The sequence below is a fragment of the Arachis stenosperma genome, chromosome 2 (genome assembly GCF_014773155.1).
Source record: "Arachis stenosperma cultivar V10309 chromosome 2, arast.V10309.gnm1.PFL2, whole genome shotgun sequence".
Taxonomy (NCBI): Eukaryota; Viridiplantae; Streptophyta; class Magnoliopsida; order Fabales; family Fabaceae; genus Arachis; species Arachis stenosperma.
Window position 1 is genome coordinate 72,264,667 of NC_080378.1, and position 14,670 is coordinate 72,279,336.

At 29.5% G+C, this 14,670-nt stretch overlaps 1 protein-coding gene across 1 annotated transcript in view; it reads left to right on the forward strand.

Annotated features, from left to right (window-relative positions):
• The first annotated feature begins 1,219 nt into the window (after positions 1-1,219).
• The window catches only part of LOC130961503 (lupeol synthase-like), a 76,835-nt gene continuing 63,384 nt past the window's right edge, over positions 1,220-14,670 (forward strand). Inside the window, exons 1-6 of the mRNA XM_057887435.1 lie at positions 1,220-1,306; positions 1,416-1,604; positions 12,384-12,468; positions 12,810-12,976; positions 13,813-14,001; positions 14,372-14,488. Coding sequence (XP_057743418.1) covers positions 1,220-1,306; positions 1,416-1,604; positions 12,384-12,468; positions 12,810-12,976; positions 13,813-14,001; positions 14,372-14,488 — 834 coding nt within the window. The remainder of the gene's footprint in view (positions 1,307-1,415; positions 1,605-12,383; positions 12,469-12,809; positions 12,977-13,812; positions 14,002-14,371; positions 14,489-14,670) is intronic.

Genomic DNA, 14,670 nt, shown 5'->3' on the forward strand with positions numbered 1-14,670 from the left:
TTGTAACCTGTTTCTGGCGTTGAACTCCAACTTGCAACCTGTTTCTGGCGCTGAACGCCAGACTACAACATGGAACTGGCGTTGAACGCCAGTTTACGTCGTCTATCTTCGTGCAAAGTATGGACTATTATATATTGCTGGAAATCCCTGGATGTCTACTTTCCAACCCAATTAAGAGCGCGCCAATTGGACTTCTGTAGCTCCAAAAAATTCATTCCGAGTGCAGGGAGGTCAGAATCCAACAGCATCAGCACTCCTTTTTCAGCCTAAATCAGATTTTTGCTCAGCTCCCTCAATTTCAGCCAGAAAATATCTAAAATTACAGAAAAACACACAAACTCATAGTAAAGTCTAGAAATATGAATTTTGCCTAAAAATTAATAAAATTATACTAAAAACTAACTAAAACATACTAAAATCTATATGAAATTACCCCCAAAAAGCGTATAAAATATCCGCTCATCAACTAGCATAGTAAATGACATGCATAAGCTTGTCTTGCCTCTGCCCCAAGATAACCCCTATAGCATAATCACTTGCATCACACATTAGCTTAAATGGCAATTCCTAGTTAGGATGGACTATGATGGGTACAAAGAGAAGCTTTGCTTTTAGAGTTTCAAATGCATGAAAGCAATCATTGTCAAAAACAAAAGGAGTGTTGGCAACCAAAAAATTAATTTGTTTAAAATGAAAATAATATGATTAAGTGTACTTTACTTAGATACGATTAAAAAATAATTGAATACTATGTATAGTAAAAAATTGATATTATTGAAAGATAAAATTAAAATTTATTTCTATGCATCGTTTTTATCCCCAACGTTTTCGTCCTATTTAAATCCCTAATGTTTTAAAATCGTCTCAATTTTGTCCCGCTGTTAATTCTGCTAACGGATTTCTAACGACAAGATAACATTGAGTCAATTTTAAAACATTAGAAACTTAAATAGGACGGTTAAAACGTTAAGAACAACTTTGAAACTTGCTCTAAATGTTAGAGACAAAAACGATACTTTACTCTTAATTAATTGTCTAGGTTAAACATTCACTTAGACCGAACAATATTTGATAATCTTATCATATATCTTAAAAATACATTGCAGATCAACCCTTTAAAATATTTTCATTAAAATTAATAATAATTATTCTCTTCCATTCCGTGAACATGTATATTAGTATATATACTAACGGTATAACCTTACTTATTTCACAGGTAATGATTCTATATATTACAGGATCTCTTAACGTTGTTTTAGGAGCAGAACATAAGAAGAAAATTATTCGGTATTTGTATAATCATCAGGTAATTTAAGTAATTAATTGTTATGGGTAAACTAGCTACCAAGTGCTAATAAAGTATAAGGGGAATTCGTCATTCATTGTTGGCATTTGATCATGAAATATATAAACAGAATGAAGACGGTGGATGGGGACTGCATCTACTAAGTGAGAGTGGAATGTTTGCAACAGCATTGAGCTATATCGCATTGAGAGTACTCGGAGAAGATCCTGAAGACATGGTATTGGCCACAGCCAGAAAATGGATTCTTGATCATGGTGGTTTAGTTGCTATTCCATCTTGGGGAAAGTTTTGGGCCTCAGTAAGAACATCTTTTTTATTTTATTTATTTATTTATTTATTATGATTTTTTTTTTTTTTTGCTAGGGCTAAGTATGGAAATATGTCAAAAATAAATAAAAAACCATTAAATAAACAAAAAATTACAAAAAAAATCATTATTTTCTAAAATAAATAAAATATATATTAAATATTCTATATTTTTGGTGATACTACTGTTACGTGAGCTAATGAGTCATGTATAATAGTTAGTAAGCTAATTAGTTAGGAATTGCGGATATAGGCAGATTTTGTTAGTGAGTGATTAGGGAATAAGTTTGTTAGAGTGCTGACTAGATAGTTAGTTATGCAGCTCATTAAGTTGCTGCTATTTATTAGCTAAGAAAGGTGAATTGAACCTGTTTTTTCTTTATGCAATCAGAAATGAATTCAAGAGTGACAGAGTTGTGATAGTAAACACACTCTCTTTTGTTTTCAAGCTTCGTGAAGTTCTCCCCTTCATCTCCCCTGAACTCACCATTTTAACATGGTGCGGTGAGCGTGGAGGGGAATGATGATAAAAAGGCTGAGGAACTTCGAAAGAAGTCTGCAGCACATTTCTTCATTCTTTGTCTTCTTCTTCTTACAAAATCAATTTTCTCTCATTTTTCTCATCTAATTCTTCTCCTCTTCCCTTAAACTCAATCGATAGAGACTGATGAGATTTGCGTTGTCGTGTATCAATCCGGCACTGGCAAACATTTTTGATCAGCAAGATTGAGGGAAGAAGTTCTGAATCTGCATCAACAAGATTCATTGACTTGATTCTGAAATTAGCGTTTGCGAACAAGAGGCGATGGAACGTGAAGGTATTCCATCGGTTCCTTCAATAGACATTCATGCACTTGCTGTGTTGGTAAATCAGATCAACATGATGAACCAATCAAGCACGAACAAAGGTCAATCAAATCCAGCATTGGATCCGGTGAGTCCTTATTTCTTGCATCCTGGAGAAAATTCAGGATCAGCCATAGTTACTGTTAAATTAGTAGGGAGTAATTTTTAATAATGGGAAAGAGACATGTGGAGAGCATTGAAGTCCAAGAACAAGCTGAAATTTGTGGATGGATCGATTCAAAGACCATCAGAGGATGATGCATTATTTGAAGCATGGGACCGTTGCAACACATACATTGCTTCTTGGATCAATCACTCTCTAAGCCTTGAAATTTCTCAAAGCGTCATGTGGATTAATTCAGCCGAAGAATTATGAAAGGAATTGAAGCATAGGTACAATCATGGTGACATGTATAGAATAATAGAATTGGAAGAAGAATTATTTGCAACCAAACAAGGAGATGCATCAGTAACTGCCTACTATACTAAGCTGAAATCGATTTGGGAGGAATTGAAAAATTTACGTCCAACTCTAAACTGTTCAAGATGTGTGGAGAAGTGCAATTGTGAGGTGAACATAATGAGAGGTTACAAGAAAGAATCTAGAACAGTTAGGCTTTTGAGAGGTCTTAATGAATAATTTTTAACTATGAGATCTCAGATTATGCTGATGGAGCCGTTACCTACGGTGGATGTAGCCTTTACGTCCTTGTTGCAACAAGAACGGCAGTTGAACCTGAATGAAGTAATGGAAGAAAAGGCATTTTTAATCAATTCAAGAAACGAAAATAGTGGCACAAACACAAGAGGAAGAGGTAGAGGCAGAGGGGGAAGAGGCTATGGCAACAATGCAAAGAATGAAAGAGGTTCCAAACAATGTTCTCATTGTGGCAAGCATGGTCACTTGGCAGACACATGCTACAAAAAGCATGGCTTCCCCCCCTCATTTCAAGAACAATGTAGCCATGATCAACAACATGGTTGCTGAAGATGATAATGAAATAAGCAATCAATCTCAGAAGGAAGAACTTGGCAAATCTGAGCCATATTTCACCTTAGAACAAAAGGAGGCTTTGCTTGCTCTTCTAAACAAACAAGATGCACACCTAAAGCATAGCATAGATCAACTTGTCACCATAACTCTACCATCAAACCAATGTATCTTTTATATAATGTCACTTTTTACATTCAGTCCTAAATCCTGGGTCATTGACTCAGGAGCAACCAATCACGTGTCATATGCCAAAAATTCATTTCCAAAATTATACCAAATCGAACCCGTACTAGTCAGCATGCCTGATGGCACAAATACATTAGTCAATACTGCAGGAACAGTTGTGTTTTCTGATCAATTTTCTTTGCTACATGTCTTTTATATTCCAAATTTTAAATTTAATTTGATCTCTGTCTCAAAATTGACAGCCGATTTGAAATGCAAATTGATTTTTGATGAAAATGAATGTGAAATCCAGGACAAAACTACCAAGAGAACAATTGGTGTAGCTGAACAAAGGAGAGCTCTATGCTTTTGAGAACCTCACACCCATTTAAGCTACATCACAAGTTCATCTGCATCACTTGCATCCACACTGTCAGCACAGTCCACACACTTAAAGCACTCTGAACTATGGCATCTTAGATTAGGACATTTATCTAATGATAGAATTGTTGTTATGAAAAAGGAATACAAAGATTTAAAGTTTTCAATTTGTAATAAGCCTTGTGATTCTTGTCATTATGCAAAACAAAAACGGTTGCCTTTTATGTCAAGGATCACTAAGAGCATGAACAACTTTGACATTGTACACATTGACATTTGGGGTCCTTTCAATACCATTTTTGTTTCAGATTTCAAATATTTCTTGACTATTGTGGATGATAAAAGTAGATTCACTTAGTTGTATTTTATGAAATTAAAGAGTGAAGCTAGTGAATTAGTCAAGAATTTAATAAAAATGATTGAAACTCAATTCAGAGTAACAATTAAGAAGATCCGAACTGATAATGAAAATGAATTCAAACTGAACAATTTTTATGTATCCAAAGGTATCATTCACCAAATTTTATGTATTGAAACTCTCCAACAAAATGACATTGTAAAAAGGAAGCATCAACACATTTTGGAAGTCACAAGAGCTTTGATGTTCCATTCTAACATGTCAAAGAAATTTTAGAATTTTGTAGTAGCACAATCAGTTCACATTATTAATAGAATTCCTAGTGTGCTATTGCAAAATCATTCTCCTTATAAAATTTTGAAAGAAAAAGAACCTGATATATCTTACCTCGAAGTCTTTGGATGTCTAGGATTTGCTTTAACAAATTCAGCTCATAGATCAAAATTAGATAAGAGGACTATTAAATGTGTATATTTGGGTGTCAAAGAAGGTGTCAAAGGGCACGTTCTATATGACTTGAAAAGTAGAAATATTTTAATATCAAGGAATGTATCATTTTATGAGCATGTATTTTCTTTTTCATTGCAAAATTCAGTTGACAATAACATTGCTATTGATCTGCACCCATTACTACGTTAAACAATCTAGCATTTGATGATCTATTTTCTGAGTTTCATAGTAGCATTAATTCTCATGCATCACCATCAGTCAATCATTTAGATGAAGGACATCAACATGAGAATATTATACCTGACATCATGCCTGCATCTTCACAGCCAAGTGATTCACCACATCTTAGCATGGCATCTCATTCACCTCAAGAGATTAGGAAGTCTACAAGAAATAGAAAACCCTGCATATCTAGAGGATTATCATTGCATGCCAACTGTGTCATACACCAATTGTTCTTCGAATACAACTCTTAATTCACATGATTCTCATCAATTTTTCTTAAAAAATTTTTAAAATATGTTATATGAGCAAACAACAAATTTCTTTGATCAGTCCACAATTTTGTTTTTTTGAGTCAGAGTCACCTTCACCCCTCCTCCCAATTAATGCATCTTCAATTCTATCCACCACACATACTTCTCAACTCAAATACAAAGAGCCAAAATACTATGCTGAAGCCGTTTGTGATCCTAGTTGACAGGAGGCTATCAATGCTGAATTAACCGCTTTAAGAAAAAATAGAACTTGGACACTTACCAAGCTTCCTGATGGAAAGAAGGCTGTCGGGTATAAATGGGTGTTCCGGTTGAAACTAAAGCATGATAGTTCAATTGATCGCCACAAGGCCAGGCTGGTTGCTCAAGGGTTCACCCAAACAGCAGGGGTGGATTATTTTGAAACATATAGTCCTGTGGTGAAAATAAATACCTTTCGAATTCTCATGTCCATTGCTGCAGTGAGAGGCTGGTTTGTCCACCAATTGGATGTCAACACATTTTTTTTGTATGGTGATTTGGCTGAAGAAGTATATATGCGCTCTCTCCAAGGTCTTCAACTATCCTCACCAGATTTGGTTTACAAACTGGACCATTCTCTTTACAGCTTAAAACAAGCCAGCAGACAATGGAACACGAAATTGTGCACCACACTACTTCAAGCTGGATATTCTCAATCACGACATGACTATAGCTTTTTCACAAAATCAAACAAAGGCAAATTCACATCCATTTTGGTGTATGTCGATGATTTAATACTGGCTGGAGATGATATGTGTGAAATACAGTTCATCAAGCAACATCTACATAATCTCTTCAAGATCAAGGACATTGGGGACCTACAATTTTTTTTGGGATTGGAGGTAGTTCGAAGCAAGAGGGAAATTGCAATATGTCAAAAAAAGTATTGCATCGATCTATTCCAAGACTACAGGTTAATGAAAGCCAAGGCAATCTTAACTCCAATAGACTACACCAGCAAGTTGACAAAGAATACTGAAACTTTATTTAGCTCAACATCTGAATATAGAAGGTTAATTGGAAGGTTACTCTATCTAACCAATACAAGGCCAGATATATGTTATGCGGTTGGAAGATTGAGTCAATTTTTGGAGTGCGCTACTGACAAACACTTTGAGGCAGCTATAAGGATACTTAGATATCTCAAGAATGAGCCAGCATTGAGGCTGTTGTTCCATCTCAGACAGATTTGGAGCCAACCAGTTTTTCAGACAGCAACTGGGGTACCTGTTCGGACACAAGAAGATCAGTATCTGGTCATTGCTTTTTCATAGGTACTTCTATTGTATCCTGGAGAAGTAAAAAATAAAGTACAGTAGCTGTATCATCATGTGAAGCAGAATACAGAGCCCTTATTATGGCCACTAGGGAGACACAATGGATTACTTACATATTAGAGGATTTGCAAGTGAAACTGCAGAAGCCAATTGCTATGTATTGTGACAGCCAATCAACCTTGCATATTGCGGCAAACCCCGTCTTCCACGAGAGAGCCAAACATATAGAGATGGATTATCATGTTGTAAGAGATAAATGGCAAGAACAAGTAATCAAGTTGTTGCCTATTACCACAATTAACCAAACAGTTGACATATTAACCAAAGTATTAGCTCCTAACATGTTTCAAAAATGTTGTAGCAAACTCAGAATGGTGAATGTCACTGATTCTGGTTTGAGAAGGGGTGTTACGTGAGCTAATAAGTCATGTATATAATAGTTAGCAAGCTAATTAGTTAGGAGTTGTGGATATAGGCAGATTTTGTTAGTAAGTGACTAAGGAATAAGTTTGTTAGAATGCTGACTAGATAGTTAGTTATGTAACTCGTTAAGTTGCTGCTATTTATTAGCTAAGAAAGGTGAATTGAACCTGTTTTTTTTTTTATGCAATCAGAAAATGAATTCAAAAGTGACAGAATTGTGATAGTAAACACACTCTCCTCTGTTTTCAAGTTTCGTGAAGTTCTTCCCTTCATCTTTCGTGAATTTACCATTTCAACAACTACATGATGAAATCATTTTAGTAACTAAGTTCAATAAAGTTGGTCTAATAATTTATTGATACAATTAAAATCAATTAAAAAAAAGGAGACACATAAATAAGGAGAAAAAAAAATTTGGTTGGATTTAATTACAAAAATAATTTTTTTATCTAGCATTTTTCCAATTATTTTTATTTTATGGTGTACGATACAATGTGCGGGAATTTACTCAATTTTGATTAAAAAAAAGAAAATTTATGTTTTCCATTATTCATTTATATTAGATTTTAGTGACAAATTTTTAAGATTAGTAGATCTTTTAATAAAAGCAGCTAGTTTCTCAATACCTAATTACTTAACATTAATTATTTAAGATCTACAAAAGTATATTTTAGAGTTAAACACAAATTAATTTAAAACATAAAATACTACAGTCAGTATAAATATTAAAAATAAATATAAGATTGAAATATCAATTAAAATTTAAAATTTAAAGTGTTTGATTGTAATTGATTCAACATATATGGTTTTCAAACAAAAGATTTAAAAAATTAATGAGTATTAAAATTAAAAGTAATTAAACTTGATAAAAACAAATAACTAACTAAAACTCCAATTTTGATAAACCATCATTTAAGTCTAAAAACTCAAAAACAAATTAAATAAACCAATCAAATTCAAACCTAAAAGATTTATATCTTAATTTATACTTTAGACATATTTAGTTTTAATATATATATTGAATTATTTATTTATTTATTACTTTAAATTAAAATTATTTTAACATTTACTTTTTTATGTTATATAATGTTAACTTAATTTCGTGTACTTTTTAAAAAAAAAATTGTCACAATGCAATCTGGTCCAACCATGATTGGCATTTAAAAAAAAATCGTTCTAAACAAGTCTTACAAATAGATTTTATAGAAAAAATTTTCTAATAATACTAACAGGCAACACATGTTTAGATATCATATTTTAAACATTCAACATATTTACATAAAATTCTAGTTTAGTATTTATGGCTAGTCTAATAATTTCATATATTATAATATATACAAAAACAAATTATTTCAAATCACTAAGGTTGGATCTTGCGTGTGGCACATGAAACACTTTAGGATACTTAAAGACTTTTCAAAGTATGTATACAAAACATCTTGCACTTGAACAATAAAATACTCACTAACTTGAACAAAATTAGAGTAGAACTAATAAAGTGAGGTTAAGATGAAGACCTGTTTCTGAAAAAAAAAAGATATAAAAAAATAACAAAATGAGTCTTAAAATTTATTAGTAGTAAATAAAATATCCATGCATGACCCACAAAAAAAAAAATTGTATAAATATTAAATACTTGGCAAAATAAATCTGCTATAATAATAATAATGATAAAAAATTCATTTAAATACATTGATAATGAATCATAGATATCAAATGTTCAAACTTTAGTTTTTTATTTAAAAAAAATCTAAGTAGAAGGTTATCTAATTTATAAAGGTTAGAACTACAGACAAAAATTACATTTAGGTGATTGTTTTGTGTGAATCTAAAACAAACGTGTTCTGCTAATTTTGCAAACATGAAATGAATAGTTATAGTTTTTCATTTTATATGATCCTGAAAATAGAATTATATATAGTCAAGATGCTTCAATTCTAACGTCTACTATCATTAGCTGCAATTTCTATCATAAAGCCTTTCAAAATAGTTTTATACATATATATTAAATACATTATACAACAAACTAATGGTTGTTAAACAAATCAATAAATATTTCATCAATCAGATATTTACTAATATAATAACTAACCTTGTCCAAATTCAATACTAAATTCACATAGAAAGTGAAAATTACAAAGAAAGTATTTAATTGTAATGACATCTATTCAAATGAAGATATTAAAAATATCTTTTTATGAAAATTTTTGTGTAAAAAATGTATTTTGTTTGTTTAGCCACACTTTAAAAAAATAACACTTTTATAATATAACAAAATCAAACCTTACAATTTATCAATAAAAAATAATATCTTTATATAAAAACAATTATAAAATCTTCATAATAGTATCTCCTAATTGTAATTAAGTCTCTCATACATCAAAGTTAATTAATAATCTCAATGCAAAGCATTATGTCATTTGAAATTTCTTTTATAAGATAGCTAACATAAATATCATGCTAACAAATAAGTGAATAAATAACCAAATAATTATTTTATTTCTAATTTTTTTATAACGGAAAAAATAATACAATAATAAAATCTAACTATAGATATAAAATTTATTTATAGACTAAAATCTAAGAGAATTTTCCACTACTTCATGTGTTCTAATAGGCAAAGAATTGAAAATGGTTTCCTTGAGGATCTAATATAACAAACGTATAACAATAATATCATTAATAAGTTAATCTTGACATTAATTGATATAATAGAATCTAATTGCATAAAAAATTTTAAATTCTATCTTATCCTAATTCTAAAGTTTTGAATTTATTAATACTTATAATTACAAACATGACAAAAATTGATGAGAATATAAGTAATTACTAAGCTAAAGAATTATTTTAATGTCTTATTAATTATTAAGATTTGAATTAAAGATTTTTTTTTAAGTTTAGGTTACTTCATTAGGGTTTAAAAATAAGAGCCAACATGGGAGAATATGATTGATAGATCATGAATATTGATTGGGTAGCAGAAAAAGAGTATTGAGTTAGTAAAACAAAAATAGGCTGGAATTTATTATTCAAAAGGGAGGACATGAGGAAGAGAAGTGACTGAGACATTGAGGAAGATGAGTGATTTACTACAATATGTGTATGTCTTGCTGATGCTATAGTAGAAAAACAAAGGAAAAGAGAATTTTAGACTTGACCCAATATCATTTTTATAAACTTTCTTTTATATATAGGCCCTACAAAAACTATAAGTCTAATGTAAAACTTTGTAGAAGTTGGGTTTATGCTGAGAAGTTCTAGAAGTGTATGGTTTATGCATAAATTGTAGCAAGACAAAATATATAGAATGTAAGTTCGGCTGTCAAAAGAAAAATCCTAATACAGAGGTAAAGATTGGAAAAAATATTCTACGAAAAAGTTAAAAGTTTTAAATATTTTGGATGTAAAATATAGGATAATGGAGATATTGAATAAGATGTAAATCATAGGATCTATCCAATCAGGTTGGTCAAAATGGTAGAGTGCGTCTGATTTTATATGTGACAAAACAAGTGCATTTAAAACTTAGAGGTAAATTCTATCGCACTGCTAGACTGACTATGCTTTATGCTACAAAGTATTGGGCGGCCAAAGGGGAGCATAAATATAAGTTAAATGTGATAGAGATGAAGATGTTGAGATGAATGAGTGGTCATATGCGATTAGATAGAATAAGGAACGAAGATATAAGAGAGAATGAGAGTAGTACCTATTGTGAAAAAGGTGGTAAAATCACGTCTCGAATGATTTGGACATGTTAAAAGAAGACTGACAGAACACCCAGTCACGAGGATGGATGAAATGGAAGATGGATAAGGGGTGAAAGCTAAGATAGAGGATGACCTAGGAAAATCATCCATAAGGTAGTCAAACGAGATCTACATGTAAACGGTCTCTCTGTAAACATGATACATGATAGAGATCAATAACGTTGTTTGATCCATGTAATCGACCCTACCTAGTGAAATAAGGCTTCATTGTTATTGTTGTTATATTCAAGGTTTTAAAAACCAAACTGATAATTGAATTAATTGAACTAAATGTTAAAAAGATTTAAAAGTTTAATCGAGATTCAATCAAAGTTTAACCGAATATAATAAAATATATAATTTCTGTTAGAAAAAAATAAATTTTTTATATTTTATTATTATAAATGGTTAATCATCAAAAAATTAAATTGGTCTGATCAATTAATTGATTATTTTGACTTTTTTTATTTTTGATTGATTTATTGTTGTTCCTTTTTTGTCTCGGATATTAATCATAAATCACGTATCATAACTAGATTTATAATCCATAAACTTTTTCTTTTAACAAAAAACTTATAATTTTATCTAGTCTTTATATATAAGTAAATAGTTAACAATTTAAATAAAAAATAATTTATTTTAAAAAAAAATTATTTTGATAAGTCAACCTAATAAATTTTATAGACTTTTTTTAGATTCTATGCCCTGGTCTTTAAACTAATAGACTTTTTAAAAAATCTAAACCCAACTTATTTAATAAAACAAGATGAGTTGAATCGAATCTAAAGCTAAAATAAATCGAACAACCACGAATTCTAATGGAGTAGTCCGGCTCCTTCTACCTCTAATTAATAAGGACCCCCTATGTGTGTGTATGTACTCTAACATTGAACGACAAGAATGATCACACTACTGATATTTCAAATACATGTTTATACAAAGGTGAAAATTCAGGTGTAATCCGCTTCACGTGAAGTTGATAGCTGAGAGCCGTTAGATAATTTAACTGATTTGACTAAATTTTCATCTAACGGTTCTCAGTTATCAACTTTACGAACTGCATCTAAGTTTCACCTTATACAAATTATTTATGTCTTTAAATGAATTGAACAACTTTATATGCATGTATATATTCATATTAACAGTACTACATGCTGTACAATAAATACAAGCCATAACACACATAAGTATACCAAGTTTCTGTATTAAAAAACATGCATCAATAGCTAATCACATTAGGATATATAAAACCTTGAATTCTAATAACATGTCAACTATTCAATTACATGATGCAGAATAGCAAAGTAAAAAAATACAAATGATGCGTTGAAGTGCTTGATACAAGAAGAATCATTACTTATTTAGTTTATATGATATTTTTCGATCAGATATTAGTTATTACATAACAAAACATCATATGAAAACTAATTTTTTTTTGGCATTACTATCAAAGAGAATTTATATGATATAATGTCTAAGAAAAATGACTACATCATTTTGCAGATAGATAAATATGCCCTTAAGTATAGTTTATAATTTAAAATAATTTTAGTGCAAAAAAATTCGTTTTTGAATTTTTGATAGATAATCATCACTTGACCTTTTTAAAGGTATTTGGAGTATATGAGTGGTCAGGCTGCAATCCACTTCCACCAGAATTATGGCTTTTACCTAACTTCAGTCCTATTCAACCAGGTTAGTTTCAAAAGTACTCATATTCTTTAGACTTTGGATTCCATGCATCAATGCGAATTATTATTTGAATTTCAACTCATTTTCTTCTAAAATTATCTTTATATGATCATTTTTTGTTGATATATAAATATTCTTTAATAGAAATAAAAATTTAAGAAAAGAATTTAACAAAATGGTTAATTTTTCTGGACCATTTGATAAATTCAAGTTGAACCATTTAAAATTTTGAAATTAAATTAGGCATAATCAGCAAAATCAAGAAAAAAATTGCATTATTCCATTTATTTTCTTTCCTCAACCAATCCCTAGGTGTATAAGTTGTTTGCGAAACAATATGCTAGGATCCATCATGTGCTACACTCGCTTGATTTTCATGCCTATGTCATACATATTTGGAAAGAAGTTTGTGGGCCCTATCACTGAATTAATCAAATCCTTAAGAAAAGAACTGTACAATGAACCTTATGATCAGATCAACTGGAATAAAGCTCGAAATACAATTGCTAAGGTAAGAGCATAATCCTTCCCATCATTTTATGGAATCCTAAATATTTTCGATCATATTAGCTATTCACAAAAAATTACCTATAAAATTTATTATCTATATAAATATATATTAAAATATAAAATATATATTAAAAATAATATATATGTTTATATAATTTAATAATTAATTTTAATATATATATATATATAATATTTTTAAAATATTTATTTAATGCTTATAAATTTTAAAAATATTTGGTAAACACAGAAAATAATCAGGCTTTTTATTTAAGTGAAAAATTTCTTATGATTTTAAATCATTATAAAAAGAACTATGTTTTTGTGTATTATCTTATAATTTCATAGAAAATACAGAAAAATATATTTTTTTAAATGATTTAAATTAGAAAATAATTTTGTTTTTATTTAAATAAAAAATTGAACCAAACTTATTTATAACAACATAATCAAATTTTTTTATATATAAAAATACTCATTCTGAGTTTATTCTTTTCTTTTTTGTTATGTCATATTTAAAAGTTCTATTTATTTCAAGTACATTCGACTCAATTTTTTTTTGGTTTTATCCAAAGTGTACAATATTTTACATATGTATATCTATGCAGATATAACATATTTTGGGTACATCGAAAATATATATTTTTTTAAACGTTATATATCTGGGATGTACAGTATTCACTTTTTATATTTATTTATTTTTTATTCAATGTATTTTAGATGTGTAATGACAATATAAAAATATATGGTATACATTTCAATAAATAAAGTATTTACATAATTTAAATAAATTAAAAAAAATCCCATTCAAAGCACATCCTAACTCCATGCAATTTTCAGGAGGATCTCTACTATCCGCATCCTCTTATGCAAGATATATTATGGGGTTTTCTTCATCACGTGGGAGAGCCTCTGCTAAAGTGTTGGCCCTTTTCCATGCTTAGAAAGAAGGCATTAGAAATAACGTTTAGTCATATTCAATATGATGATGAGATTACTCATTACCTTTGCTTTGGAGCAGTAGAAAAGGTATATAACAACAAATCGTAAGTATATATTAAAATTAGTTATTAAAATTAGATATTAATATAAAATATATATTTGAAATAAATTACATAATGGTTGATTTTGATATTTAGTTTTAATGTATAATTATATAACAAAAATAATATTAATTATAAAACAAATTTTAGATAGTTAAAATAGTTATGATGCTTTAAAAAAATGATTAAAATAAAAATAATACTTTTTTATTATTTAATAATATTTTTTAAAAAATATTACTAAAAAAGTATTACCAAGATATACCTAATTATAACCACTAGGTTTTATTTATTAATAATAGTTTGATTCATAATATAAGAACAATTAGTCATTATTTGGTGAAAATGCATGGAAGGTACTATCTTTACTTGTGCATTGGCATGAAGACCCCACCAATTCGGAGGCATACAAACTTCATTTAGCTCGAATCCCTGATTATTTTTGGGTTGCAGAAGACGGCTTAAAAATTGTTGTGAGTTAGTCACTCTTAACTTTTTTTTTTCAGCGTCTCTAGATATTTCTTTAGATACATGCATAACATTGCATTAATATTTTAAGTTTTTATGAACACACATCAAATCATCAAATTAACGCACATATTGATTGTTAAATTATAATATTATCATATTCTTATTTAACAATAAAAATATTTAT